At 41.2% G+C, this 15,818-nt stretch overlaps 1 protein-coding gene across 2 annotated transcripts in view; it reads left to right on the top strand.

Annotated features, from left to right (window-relative positions):
• Positions 1-14,911, top strand: part of LOC147677681 (SLAM family member 5-like) — a 98,573-nt gene extending 83,662 nt beyond the window's left edge. For both annotated transcript variants that reach the window (XM_086946485.1, XM_086946486.1), the window contains exon 4: positions 14,017-14,911. In XM_086946485.1, coding sequence (XP_086802611.1) covers positions 14,017-14,102 — 86 coding nt within the window. In that variant the 3' untranslated portion in view covers positions 14,103-14,911. The remainder of the gene's footprint in view (positions 1-14,016) is intronic.
• The last annotated feature ends 907 nt before the right edge of the window (positions 14,912-15,818 follow it).

Raw genomic sequence — 15,818 nt, forward strand, 5'->3', positions numbered from 1 at the left:
AAAATCTCCGGGAGCATTGGATTGTTCCACAACGGTAGTTTATCATGATAGTAAGATTGGCCACAGCTATTAAAAATATTTCTCCAAATAACGATGGTATCCCTTATCGTCTTAAATTTAACCCGCTTAACATAGTTGGGATCAGTAGTCTTGTAAATATACATATTGCTAATTTCACCTAATAGCAATTGATGAAAAAAAGTTGGACAAGAGGGCACTAATAGGCTCTGGAGAAGTGCTGTAAAGGAAGACCAAAAATACATTTTAAGTCTGGGAATTTTATGCCCCCTTGTTTTTTTTTTGAAAATTTCAAAGGTTTTTTAAATGCTAATTCCGAATTATAACGTGCCTAAAACCTAAGGTTTTTTCATTGAATTTCAAAGGTTTTTTAAATGTTAATTTCATATTTTAATGTTTCTAAAACCTATATGTTTTCAAATATTTTTTTAAAATATTTTCCAACTCTATTGCACTTCTTTATTTTTAACTTTAAAAATGATTTAATGTTTTATATCTTCCCCCAAAAATATGTATGTATTTTTTTTGGGGGAGAAATCTGCACAAACATACCGGTAGCGTACTAAGCTCCATCACCATGCAAATTCTATCTGCCATATTGCTAAACTCGCAAATGATGAGCATTTCGTATCCGATGATTTTGTGGCACTGCATCCCGCGTAACATCAAATACGCATGAAGTCACCACAGCTGCTACTTTGGTATTTCACGGGTACACAGTACCAATCCACTCGTTACTTCATGTATGTATGGGGTCTGGGGGACACATGCTTCATAGGAGATCGACACATCTAACATAATGTTAACAATGCAATGCTTTCATTCGCAGAATTCACTGTAGCCAAAGTGAGTCGGAGGGTGAAAGTCCATGGTTACTACAGGTTGTACCGTATCTAACCAGTTTTTTATCTTTATTTCTTTGGTGATGGTGGTGATTCTTTCATTTCACTACTAGGAGTGCAACTATTATAAGAGCAGAGGCCCTGATGAGTGCCAAGGGATTTACACCCGTCAGGCAGAAACATGTTGGCCCTTCTATAGGCAGATATCTGTTACTGTCCTTTTTGCACTGTTCTGGTTTTTAATTAGGAGGTGTGTCTTGTCCACAGAATAAAGTTGTCAGAAGGAGGGCATTCCATCCTATTTTAATTTCACTATTTGTTCTGTTGCACTTGTTTATTCTACCATCAAAAGATCAGTCATCATGGACGTTTTGTGTATGTTGGTGGACCAAATCCCAAAACAGCTATAAGGTGCGGGTTTTGTCCCTATAATCAAGGGATCAGCCTTTTATGCACAAGGGTTTGGCCAAATGATATGACTGATCATTAAGTCTGTTTGATGGAAACCCTATTTGAATTGTTTTGGACTGGTTAGCCATTTATTAATACCCTATGATGTATCGGTCTCTTCTATGCATGTATAGTTCACCCTTTTTTCCTTCTCTTCTCTCAAAACACACTGTCTTTGTGATATATACACTCTGAGATCTTGTGGACTCGGTTTTGATAGTACAGCTCTAATATTCAGCTGGTAGACCCCCTGTGTTTCTTGTGTTATACACTAAGTAGGAGCTGGGGATATAATCAGGTGTGGGTCTCTAAACTATATATCCCTTGGACCCTTTTTTAAAATTTTTGTGGTTGTTGTCTGTATGGGGTCGCGCCCGCTGCACGTTGCATATGCGACAAGTACACGCTGTCAGGCCCCGTATTACTTCACAGATGTATGGTGTCGCACCAGGTACACCTTTCCCTCTTTTTTTGTCTCAAAAGTATATCTAAATAACTTTAAACAGTATAGGAAAGCAAGCGATAATCTAAACTATTTCAAACATTTATATATTTCTAACTGTAATAAACGTACATTATGATAAATATATTTTGTCAAAATCGCATCGGGTGTGGCCCCCTTGCGGGCTCGGTGCGCGATTGCCATGTGACCTTAAAAAAAAGCATTTGATTGCTTCATAACATTTCCCATTGTAACAGTTGGACGACCCCACCCATTTAACTCATTCTCTCTACAGCGTTTGATGAGAGACACCTCTTCTGCTTAGAGAGCTTTTTTGAAAACTTTTTTTGCTGTGTACACATCTTATACTACACACAACATGCAACGATCATCTTGATCAATATTCATGATCTCTACATTAGCCTTCCACGTGTGATGGCCATGCATCTGAAATGTTACATTAAAAAAAAGTGTGTTACACGATGCCCCTGGTGTGTGTGTGTGTGTGTGCATTATTGTGCTCCCTTTCGGCCTGGGTATTCATGGCTCTAAGAAGTATCAGGAGCCATGGGCAGAATGCACATCCTAGATCACATGTGACAAACAGCAATGTATAGATTTCTTTTGCTGTACGCTCTGTTGTCAGGTTTTACCAATATACTAATGTGTTATATGTGAGACTTTCAGATTCACATTTGACATGTATTCCTTGACTGTGATGAGTGTTATCACTATGAATGACGTAGGCTCACTACTGATTCTCCCTCCATCCAACCACATTCACATGTGTACGCTTCGCGATAGCAACACTTTCAAAAATAACGCACACCATTGACATGCGTGTCTGCGCATATCCACAACCTTGACAACGACATGTAATGTTCACCATTCAATATTTTCAAACACCATCTCATTAACTATAGTCTCCGCCCTCCCATTACATGCTACACTAATCTAAATTGCACACTCTGCGAGGTCAAAACTACAAAAGAAACACACATAAGTACACTTCCTGGCCAGACAGGAACTGAACAAGGCCCAGGTCCCCAGAATAATTATTCACACCCCTACGCTGGCCTGGCGTACGCAAGCCCAGCCCACTTTGCATATGTATAAATAGGATAACCACGACAATGCATGACGCTCTTCTTCCACACTGCCTCAGGTGACATGGCCGCATCCACCTCGCATATCACAATGCGCAACAAAAAAAAGGGATCCATGAGGTGTACACCATCCTGGCAATCAATACAGGCTCTAAGTTGTGAGCCCTACTGCCCGTCGTCTACAAAAGGGATCCATGAGGTGTTCACCATCCTTCAATCATCACTCCTCCTGAATTTTGAGCATTGCTGCCCCTAGTGTTTGCTCACACAGCAATGACAGCAGGTAAGCAGAGCGGCCTGGGTACACAGGGCCTCCAATTGAGCGCAGTGTGGCGGGACGGATGGGGTTCATCACCCTCGCTGCGCAGGTGCAAACAAACGATGTTGCTGTGCGTAATGATGTGATCTCTGACCTGATTCAGTTTCATCTCTTTCTCATTTTAAAGACCTGCTGGACCGTACGGTATGCCTGAGCCAGCGGGAAGTTGCCCTACAGACACCTCTTGAGCGCGGTGCTGCGGGTGGGGTGCATCACCATGAGTGAGCACGTGCAAAAAAGCGATGTTGCCTTGCATAATGATGAGATCTCTGACCTCATTCAGTCACATCTGTCTCATTTTGAGGACCTGCTGTAGCATACTGTAGGCCTGAGCCAGTGTGCAGCGCTGCCCTACAGACACATGGCATTGGCTTTTAGGGCACTATAGTGAGCTCAATACTAAGTGGAAATGCACACAGGCTTCCAGCTACTGCATTACAAGCGCACATTATGCTTCTAGCATGCGCTCTGTTCCTTTCTATATAAACCTTTGTATAACGTATAATTAATTAACCTTGTGAATTCTCGAGCACTTCAACTCCTCTTTGAACCACGATTACCACTAACAGTTGGTAGATCGCACTTCAAAAACGAAGGATGCGCTCAACTCCTGTTTTCTATCAAGCTTGAAATAAACCTTCATTTACCTCCAGACATTTCCACCATTAAATTTTTTCTCCCTTTTCAGACATTCAATTGATTGCCTGAAGAAGGGCCGAGCGGGAGCTGCCCCGCAATGATGCCCTGGACATTCTGGCACCTTCCATCGTGGTATCAAGATAACGTCTCTGACCGGAGACCTGGTCTACAGTACAAACATACCCCGGACTCGAGCTTGCACCAACACGTGGTGGGACACACAGGTGGTGGCAGGTGATCAGTGAAGCCTCGGTGTGCAAGACCTACATTTGAATACAGTGCGGGGGAAGGGGCTGGGGTGCAGTACCCTGGGTGCACAGGTGAAGGCAAGTGATTTTCCCGTAGCTAATAATGTAAAACTATATTATCAAAGAACGGCGATAACAGATTTAGCGGCAGGAAACTGCAGCTAAAGCGGCGATAAAGGGGCTTGATAATATGCCCTTGTGAATTCCCATAGAAGCCCAGGTTCACACCAGAACCTGGGCTTCTATGGGAATTCACCAGGGCATATTATCATCCCCTTATCACCTCTTTAGCAGCAGTTTCCTGCTACTAAAGCGGTGATAATTTTATTGCCGTTCCTTGATAATATGGCCCCTAATCTCTGGCCTCATGTGTTTCATTTAAAGGACTTGCTGAACCACACTCTTTGTCATGGACCCCATTGTCCTAGACAAACGGGTGATGGGAGGGTCAACACTAAGGGCTGGGTGCAGTAGGCTGACGCTCTGTCTCCTCCTCCCTCTCTTCTTTTGACTCTCCCTCCCCTTCTCCCTTCCACACGCTCCCCCTACCCTCCATTCTCACTACCGTCCTTTCATTCGGACTAACTTTCTTTACCTCTTCCACATAACACACATACTTATGTTTAATTTTTGTCTTGCAGGTTTCCTATGCTGCTTCCACTGGAGTCCAACCCATGTTTTTTATATTATAATGTTTGTTCTATTAAACTTACATTTCTATTTATTTATTTTAATAAAGGTTACTTTTGTAACTGAGTGTATAGGTCTTCTTTTTCTGACAACACTTGTCTATTATTTATTGTGAAAATCATCTGTTTATAGGAGATTTTAAGGACAAATTATTTTTAATATTACGGTGCACCTACCAAACATAATCTAACTGAATATTAGACAAATTAAGCCTGGGTAATTCTACAACTGTAGGAGTTCTATGAGTGTATCACTTTATAACACCATAAGTACTGCCCTTGTGATTACCAAACAAATAAGGCACTGCCTAGGACCAACGAGGCTTCAGGGACTGCCGAGGACCACCCTGCATATTTAAATAAAGCCGAGGAGTGTGGCGATCCCCGAACTTCTGTTGGCCTCGAACCTACCAAACAATTAGTAAACAATACCCGGGAAGGTGGCGGTCCCCTAGGCTGCAAAACGTCTCTGTGCCCTTCCAAGCCTAATTTACATGTGACATTAAAATCCCCAGTCCTATAGAGACCCCGCAATATAATAATTGGATTGGCCACAGATCATTACTCACCAGGGGCCTCATTTAAAAAAACGGGTCAGACCCCGCTTTTTTGTTTCTTTTTTTCTCTCCATTTTTACCATCCGCATCCCCTCTAATTAAATCGATACGAGGTTTCCCTCCTCTCGCTACAATTAGTCAAACAAGGATTTGATATTACAGGGTGGAAGCCATGCACCAGCCCTCTAATAGGAAACACAAATGTCCCGCGAATGCACACCCCAGAACATTGTAGGAGCTGCGCCTGACATGTCGCCCTCCCTAGGACCATAATGCATTTGTTAGTATAAACGCATACTAACACTACTTACACACGTTTAGTACAGCGACCAGAATGTAGTGAAGAAGCAGAGGAAGCACAAAATCTAAAAATTTAAATCCTACCAGAAGTCGGATGACATAGTTCAATGAGCTGACGACCCTGGCATGAGTAGAAATAGCGACACGAAGAAAATGGGTCTTCAGCACAACGGAAGCAATTTTGAAATATTGGTGAGTGCTGCTTTCTTTTTACCTTCTCCAACTCGTTGTCAAATTTATGTAGTGAAAAGGCAGACAGCAGTGGATCCAATAAGTAGACTTATTACAGAAAAACAAGACACCTGAAACAACCACCAACAGGAGCAGACAGCAAGGCAACAGTCTTCTCCAGCACTGTATACAAACTCCGCAAGGTTCCCCTCATGACAGTCCTACATTCTAACATTACATACTTAGATTCTAGTAGAATTACATACTAACATTCTACTATGACTTACATTGGAATTCTACACAGCGCACACTACTTTACAGCAATGAGCTCATGGTTTCATTCACGAGTCTTGAGACCGGTATGGGTAAGTATACACTTCCCACTCCCTATATTGTATAAACGCAAACTAACACTACTTCCACAGGTATGCTACAGTGCCAGAGCACATCACTTTACAGCAATGAGCTCACAATTCAAGCTCACGGTTTAATCCTCGAGTCTTCACACCAACAGGGGTGAGTAGTTCGGCTCCCACTCCCTATATACTATAAACGCATACTAACACTACTTACACACTTATACTACAGCGGCTAGTATCCTACAGCACCCAGAGCCCATCACTTTACAGCAATCAGCTCGGTTTGATCCCCGAGTCTTCACACCGGTAGGCGTGAGTACTTTGCTTCCCACTTCCGGTATAGTATAAACGCACGGTACAGGTCAGTTGTTCCCTACCCACTCCCTGTATGGTATAAACGCCTACTAACACTACTTGCACACGTATACTACAGCGCCCAGAGCACATCCTTTTACAGCAATCACCTTGCTTTCATCCCCAAGTCTTCACACCGGTAGGCGTAACTACTTCGCTTCCCGCTTCCGGTATACTATCAACACCCAGTACGGGTCAGTAGTTCACTTCCCACTCCCTGTATGGTATAAACACTTACTAACACTACTTGCACATGTATGCTACAAACACCAGACCACATCACTTTACAGCAATGACCTCATGGTTTAGACTCCCTGTTTCATACCTGAGTGTAGCACCATATCATATCAGCACCATGTCACTCTGAGCAACACCACGCTTTCAGACTGGTAACAGTGACTACTTCGCTTCACACTCCCCCACAAAGCTTGCAGTGCTCTTACCCTCCTTTCCTACTTGTTTTGCCCTTTTTTCCCCTCACTCGCTTCAACGGTATCACAAACTGGCGGCCAACACTTCCTAGTTGTAACACCATCACAGCCAATAAGCAGCAAGCTCCTGCTCGTAACGCCTCAGCCAATCAGGTGGCAGAATTCCCAAATATTGATATCTATAAATTTCGATGCTTCTAAAAAACTACTGAACAGATTTACACCAAATAAACAAAGGTGTTCTTTCTACACCAAGACCATTCTCCCTTCCAAATTTGGGGTAATTCCGTTCACCCGTTCGACCTGTAGCCTTGTCTAAACTTTCCTATGGAAATTAACATATAGAAAACATGTTTTGGGACCCCCTTTTATCTTGCCCCCCCTTGACTAATCACCCCAAACTCTCAACATCGGAGCTGATATGAAGAAAGAATACGTTTTCGAAATTTCCTGAAGATTCATCAAATGTTGCCAAAGTTATAAGCAAAACCAAAAATTTTCTTCCTATGGAAACTCGGTCCTAACTCTATAACTACCTACTGGCGACCACCAGTAGGTAATAAAGAACAAATTAGAATAGTTCCTTGATTCTTTTAGCTTTCAAAAGTTCTCTCTATTACTGTCTTTCTAATTTTCCATATAAACAATTTTATTAATATTCAAGTACACATAGAAGTCAGAAATACAACGTATTCTATCAACACACTTTCTAAAACATTCTACAACACGTGGAGTTTAAAAGTTAATCATTTTTTTTAAACCAGACGATATTTTTTGCAACATTTTCTCAAACATTTAACGGCACGTGCACGATTGTTTGAAGTTCGAACGCTGCATTTCAAATGCAAGTAGAAGGTGTGGTTGAGTTGATCAAATTTTATCCTATAATATGAAACTCCACGTTCAAACTGCATTTTCTTAACCAATAACAAAGATGCTTTTCCACAAATTGAATGTGCACCCTATGTTTAAAAAACAATCCTTTTCATCTCCCAATCAGGTACCATTTTGTATGCGAAAAGAAACTAGTTCCCCATCTTTAAACATATCTCTTATTCTAAGAAGGAACTGCATGAGTGACAGACATCTTTCCATACCTTCCAGCCATACCATATGCAGAACAGAGACGTTTTGACTTAGACCTAGGTTTATAAAATGTGGACATTAAATGGTTTGGGCAGAAAGGATTGAAGTGGCACCAATTGTTGCCTTTGGTTAAAACCTGTTTGCATCTCCAACATCCTGACCTTATGATTGTGCACTGTGGTGGAAACGACCTAGGCACATTGACTGGGGTAGGTTTGGAAATGCTTATCAAGGACACTTTTGGACAATTGATGTTACTTTTGCCTCAAACTGTCTTTGTATATTCCAATATATGTCAAAAACAGAAGCGGAATTGGTCCAAACAATTTTGTCCTCAGATTGAAAAATCTCAGAAGAAAGTCAACAAAGTTGTGTCTGCATACCTCAGAGACCACAAAATGGGCTCCATCTACAACAACATACATTTTGATGTGGTGGATATATACAGAAGTGATGGAGTACACTTCACAGATCAGGGAAACCAAGTTTTCCTGAATAACTTGAAGCTGTGCATCAGCGCTTATATGTAGCTCCAACTAATGAACACAAGGCCTCTTTTTAGAGCCACCCTATAACTTACAACTTAGGCCCGCTATTTTAGGGCCGATTAACGGCAACTCCAGGACCCTTGCCAAAATGTATTCTCCACACAGCTGTGGCGCAGCGGCCAGACCATCTCACTTTACAGCACAGACCTATCGCTTTGATCCCCGGCTCTACTCACCCATAAGGGTGAGTAGTTTGCACTTTACAAATACTGTATTGATTTACCTTTGCACTCCCTATACACCACCTAAACACCATATACAAGTTGAACACGTTTGGCACAGCGCCCAGAGCACATGACTTCACAGCATAGCACACACAGTTTAGGCTCACGGTTCATCCCCGAGTCCAGCAGCAGCTCAATTTAACAACATGACACTCTAGGCAATACCTCACTTAATTTCCATACTCCGCACTTTTAGACCGGTAGGGGTCAGTAGTTCATCGACTTTACCCCGACTCCAGCAGCAGCTCGGCTTACGCCCCCAGCGCCATCAGACCCGTAGGAGTGAGTGTTAGCACTTTACAAATACTGAATTGATTTGATACGTGCAAATTTACCTTCGCACTCCCTCTATATTACCCCCTAAGCACCATACACAAGCCACAATGTTCGAAACAAAGTTCATCCAAGTAGCTATAACTACATGCTGACACTACTTGGACAGATGTGGCACATAGGCCAGAGCACATGACTTCAAAGTATATGAAACACAGTTTGGACTCACGCTTTCATCCCCGTGTCCGGCAGCAGCTCAGCTTAGCAACACGAGACTTTAGACAGTACCTCACACATTTTCCGTAACCCAGGACTTTCAGATCAGTACGGGTCTGTAGCTCATCCTAGTAGTTATGAACACATGCTGACACTACTTCGACAAGTGTAGTGCAGCGGCCACAGCACATGACTTCACAGCATAAGACACACAATTTGGGCTCACGCTTTAATCCCAGAGTCCCACACCAGCTCACCTTAGCAGCATCAGATTCTAGGCAATACCTCTCTTATTTTCCATAGCCCACCACTTTCACACCAGTAGGGGTGAATACTTCACTTTGCACCCCATCTATAGCACACCCTAAACACCCAACAGAGGTTACAGTGCTCCTACCCTTCTCTTTCCCACTTTTCTCACCTTTTTTTCCCCTTACTCGCTTCAACGGAATCACAAAATGGCGGCCAAAACTTCCTAGTTGCAACCGCTCACACCGTTCGCAGCCAATCAGCAGCAAGCTTGTGCTCATAACGCCTCAGCCAATCAGATGGCAGAATTCTCAAATATCGTTATCTGTACATTTTGGTATTTCTCCAAAGCTACTGAACGAATTTACACCAAATAAACAAAAGCGTGCTTTCTAGACCAAGACCCTTCTCCCTGCCAAATTTGGAATAATTTGGTTCACACGTTCGACTTGTAGCCTTGCCCAAAGTTTCCTATGGAAATGAACATGGAGAAAACACGCTTTGGGACCCCCTTTTTTCTCGGCTCTCCCTTGATGAATCACACCCAAACTTGCAACATAGGAGCTGATATCAACAAAGAATTCATTTTGAAAATTTTGCGAAGATTCGTCAATCGGCACCAAAGTTATTGGGAATAGAGTATTGCCATTTTTCTATGGTCTAGGTCCTAACTTTTATTACCTACTGGCTACCACCAGTAGGATATATATATATATATATATATATATATATATATATATATATATATATATATATATATATATATATATATATATATATATATATATATATCACATACCAAAGGTGCTTGCTGTAGAAGACGACAACACCACTGGTAAGTATCAGAGCCAAGTCAGTTTATTCAAAGAAGCAGCAGCGTGACCGTAGAGCAGTCCACTAAACATTAAAGTTCCACCCCAATGCGTTTCATAAATCACTTCATCAGGGGCATTGGGCTAGGAAACAGCAAAGCGATATTTGGCGCCACTTATTAAGTTCCAAAAACTCCGCCTCAGTGGGCGTGGCCCACACCGTGGCCTCTTGGTTCTTGTAGTTACAACCACTGTTCTTAAGTGAGTTGCCTGCTGTTTGAACCAAAATAAAAGTCCATACCATACAAGTGGATCGTGGCACAAGCTGTCTGTGCACTGCCACCGCTTGTGTTGCTTTGAAGAACCGCACCAGCACCATATGCAAATCCGCCGCTTGACGGATTTGCTGGGATACTGGAACAGCATCGGGTTATCTACCGCGGCTCAGGCAAGCCGCTAAAGACCACAGTACAAAGGTGCCTGCTGTAGAAGACGACAACACCACTGGTAAGTATCAGCCAGGTTGGTTTATTCAAAGAAGCTGCTACTTCTTTGAATAAATCGACTTGCCTGATACTTACCAGTGGTGTTGTCGTCTTCCTACAGCAGGCACCTTTGTACTGTGATATATGTATATGTGTAAGCAAGGCGATTTTCTCGCCGAAACGCGTTGGGTGTTTTTTCCTGGCTCACTGTGCTAGAATAATGAAAATCTTTTGGCAACGAATTCGGAGTTGGTGATTTCTCTTGCAGGGAGTGCATCAAGGCATTTTCAAAGCATGGCGAACATGTATATATATATCTATCACAGTACAATATATATGTATTTTATTATTGCAATGCAAAAAAGTTACAGTGTTACTAACTTAATTTAACTTTAAAATAACATTATTTTGAATATATCGTATTAAATGTAAACTATTTTTCTGAAGTGTAAATGAAACTAAAAAAATGCATTTATATTATGAATTCATTTACTATTAATTCCTATGTTTTTATAAGTACCTACCTCTATTTTTTTCCATATTGGGTGTTGCAGCACCACTGGTTGGCCTTGTATGGTACTGAACTCACTCCATCTCTGAGCTGTGTAGTGTCTTGCAAGTTAGCACCGTTGGAATCCTTTTGGCTCCTGATGGACTCTGTAGAGCTGTGATGTAAGTGTTAGAGAGGAATGCAATGAAGGCTGATTTAGAATGTTGAGTTTGCAGTTACACAAAGAAGAATAAAGACGTGTTATACAAAGCTATGTGTGTGGCTTAGTTATTGATGAGTTCCTGGGGTGGGAGGACGCAACCAGCTCAAGTAAATTTTTGACTATTGATCCTTTTTGACTGTACTAACTTAGAAGTGCAGTTTTTGAACATGAATTGGCTTACTATTTTTGGGTGGGTTCATGTCCCACCCTAAACCCCTCCCTAACCCTCCTTTAACTGGTCCTTATTCCACCCTTAACTCTGCACATTTTGTAGTGAGTAAACCCCATTTTCCAGTCACTCACCTCTGTCTGTCCCAAATTACTACTAAACCATATACTCACATGTGTGGATACTCCGCATTGTGAACCGCGATCTCAGCACAGAAAAAGATAGGTGAGGTGGAGGTGGAACCTCACATGTAGGTTTGTGTAAAACAAAACATTCTACAAAATGCAATTTGTGAACAGACTCCAATAGTTGCAAATACCCTTAGAAAACATGAGCCACAGTGAACGAGAAAAAATAACATACGAAACCCATCTTGAGGTTCTCCAACAGATCAATTTTAATACATTTTGTTCCTTTGCCATATGATTATAAATGTTTATGGAAGATCTTGGCATTGGGAATCAAATGGATGCACATTTGTACTCCTTTTGAGAAGACTGGAGACATCTGTCTGCAGGCTACCGGTACCTTGCTATTGCCATTGGTTTTTTCCAATGACAAACACATCAATGTCTGGGCATGGGGTGTAATTACTGTTGGCAATATTTTAATAAATAAAATATGATTATCTACTGCTTCCACCCGATGATTGGGTTATGTTAATGAAGCCAGGTGCTGTCCAGAATGATGGAAAAAGATGGACAATGAATGATTGCAAAAAGTGGCACTGGACCAACCTTCATAGTTTATTCCACTCGTAAAAGGAAGTGTGCTCTACAAAAGTCAGACACAGACCCTTGTTCAGAGCATGACCCTGCTCTACCTTCAAGGAGGAAGTGTTGCTTTCATCTAAATGCGGGTAACTGTGAACATAATGTCATTTTTTTCCATGTTATAAGCACTAACAAATTTCATAGTGATGGCCATTTTCCACAAAGGAAAGTGGATGACTTAGATTTCCTACCTATGGGCCTGATTACGATGGCGGTGGGACCACCACCATCAAGTCGTCGGTGGCAGTCCCACCGCCATCCAGCCCATTGGATCTGATCGCCGCATTAGGATGTAGGTGGTCAGATCTCAGCCGGTGGAGGGAAAGACCACCATCTCCGACAGGATCAAGGATCCCGTCAGTGCGGCGGACGGACTCCTATTCCCTACAAGGGGGCGATGCCTGATCGGGCACCGCCGTAGGGATTAGGATATCCCTTTCCCCCAGCCCTTTATGGTGGGTAACCTTTCATGAAAAGGCAGGTGGACAGTGACTTTGGGGTCTCCTAGCAGGGCTCCCTTGCCCCCTGGTCTTACAGTATAGGCCATTGAGGGCACCTATAATGCCCCCTAAACATGCCTGCACCATGTGGCAGGTACCACATGGTACCTGCCACATGATACAGGGATGTTTCAAATGTGTATATTTTGTACTGCTGCATGTGCTACAGCCTGCAGCAGACTCCACAATGCAAAGTATACACATTGCAAGCGCAGTGAAGGAGGTGGCATCGTAATGCGGTCAGCAGGACAACTGACTTCTAGTCGGGTGGTCATGCTTCCTCCACAGTGCCAGTCAGACGGAACTCCAACTTGCATCGTAATTAGGCCCTATATATGTTTCCCCTCAAGAAACAAGCTGGGATTTCTGAGGGGACAAGTACCAAGAGTCTCCTGGGAGCCTATTGTCTTTTGTGTGATGGTACCATTATAGGGTGTCAATTTACAAATGTAAATCTTTATGGGCTGTGGAAAATATATCTTGAATAACCATCATGGATACAGAATCCCTAAATTCTTCCAATAGTCCCTGATAAAATACAGAGCCAGCAGCTTCTTCCATCTGTGCAGCCTCAGGTTATAGATGTTGAAAGTGATTTATATGTGCAATTGGGTTTTTAATCACTGTTGGAAGGTTGGCAAACATTTGTGTTATACCTTTGTTGTCTGCTGTTTTCCAAAACCAGAAAGGAACTCTAAAATTGCTATGCTGGGATAGTGAAGGGCTGTTATTCAGAATCAAATGAGTCATTCACACGTCAATGTTACTTGTCCAGTGAAACAGAAAAAAAATATTGGGCAACTCACTGAACAGCCTTTAAATTGAAGTTGATATAAAGTGGGCCTATTTTATGCAGAAGTGCCATGAGAAGGGTTGGTGGATAGGCAGGCAATTGGCTACTATGCAGTCCACCTGTAATGTCAAAAACCTTAAAGATGTTGTCATGTTTCCTAATTTGTGGGGTAATTATTTCGTTTTATGAACACTTTATTTAATTCTGTTGACTAATAAATACTTTCTTGCATCTATTTTATTGTTCACAGGAATAAACACCTTTGCCGTATGCCAAGGCATCTTCAGAAGTATCATTTCACTGTTCATAATGTGGTTTCTATTCCTGAATACATAAAATGTACTACCTATTAAGTCACCATGCATGGTGCTTCTAACAGCAAGGCTTAGTAAAAAAATGGATTTCAACAATCATCCGTCCTAGGTGGTTGAAAACACAGAACTAATCTAAGCTGATGTTTGCCATTCACTAATTTATTAGAACGTGTAGACCTGTCAATCACATGTTTCCAAGTAAGTTTCGACAAAAAATATCAAACCTTTATCATGCCAACAATTATTATATCCATTGTAGGGAATACGGCACAAGGCACTGCAGGGGACAGGTGACCAGTTAAATTACCACTTCAAAATAACAAATGGATGCATTTTTTCACCTACTTGCTAACTGATACTTTCGCTCAATGGATATTTCTTTGGCAAATTCTTAGCTGGGTTTGATTATTTTTCCAGTAGAAATTAAAACAACTTGAGATAAAAAAACATAATTACAATAGTATTGTTTTATATGTCTGCTAATGACTAACTTCAAGGAATGAGTTCAGAAACTGGCATTCAGATGTTACCTATGCATCCCTCAACCTTTTATATCTGAAATGTAATTGTAATTAATACAGCAACAATGCACGTGATTGAATACTTCTCAAGTATTTGTTTTTGAAAATAAGTGCAATGTCTCCTGTTTAGAAAATGTTGCCAATTTCTTAAATTCTGCAATTTATTTCATTCAAAAAAGACTTATTTGTATGGAGTATCTACGGAACTTCCAAAATGATTTAGCAGTCTTACTTTCTGATTGGCATGGACTGAATGTATGGATTTTTTCCTAACCTGCAGATCCATATGGACCCAATTTTTAAATAAAATTACTAAATAAAATACATTGAAAGACAAATTAAATGGTTTACATATTTGTGAGTTTATTTTAACATTTGATGTACTATGCAACAATATAATGCTGTGTATCTTGCTTTAACGGGCGCGGAACAATGACTATCATGGGATACAGAAGTTCATACTTAGTTATGAATTATCCAAATACTACTGGAAAGTGTGATATATAAAATGAAAGCTTTGAAGATTGCTTGAAACAATGTACTAAAAACACATGAATATGAAATTAGGTTAGCACTCTATATTTGTATTTTCATAGATATAATTCCCTGAATCTGTTTTATTTTTTTCACCCGGTATTCAAATTGCATATATAGTTTGCATTGCAACTAGTGGTTTTACAGTTTATTGACTACTGCAGTTTCATTGTCTTGATTAACAAATATATCACTTGGTCTTTATTGCTTATGCATTTTTAATGCTAGATTAACAATTCCACACTGTATATTTGAATTTTACTGTTTAGCTGTAGGATTATGGTTCTATACTGAAAATCTACCTTCTCTATGAGAGCCACAAAAATATGACTCCTATGGAGTTCACCAAAGATTCCATGACTCGCTTGTGAATCTGTGACAGTTGTAGATTCCCTGGTTTAGGTCTGGAGTTCTTTGGGAATTTCATCTTCCTTCCAGGTGCAGCCATTTATGATTGTGTACATGCTTAAATATGATACACGAGTTTTCCTTTTTGTTATTCGCAGGGAAAAAAAATTCCAGTGTGTATAATAATTCCTCTATAGCTCCACAATACTGGAGAGGATTTCCTCCACTTACCCCCTTAGATAGGTATTGAGTTTCACCATAAATAGGAGTGAGGGTCTGCTTTAGATTTTGGTGGATGGTAAATCTGTCACAAATGTGAAAGATATCCCACCTAA

This window comes from Lissotriton vulgaris, chromosome 12 (assembly GCF_964263255.1).
Source record: "Lissotriton vulgaris chromosome 12, aLisVul1.2, whole genome shotgun sequence".
Classification (NCBI taxonomy): Eukaryota; Metazoa; Chordata; class Amphibia; order Caudata; family Salamandridae; genus Lissotriton; species Lissotriton vulgaris.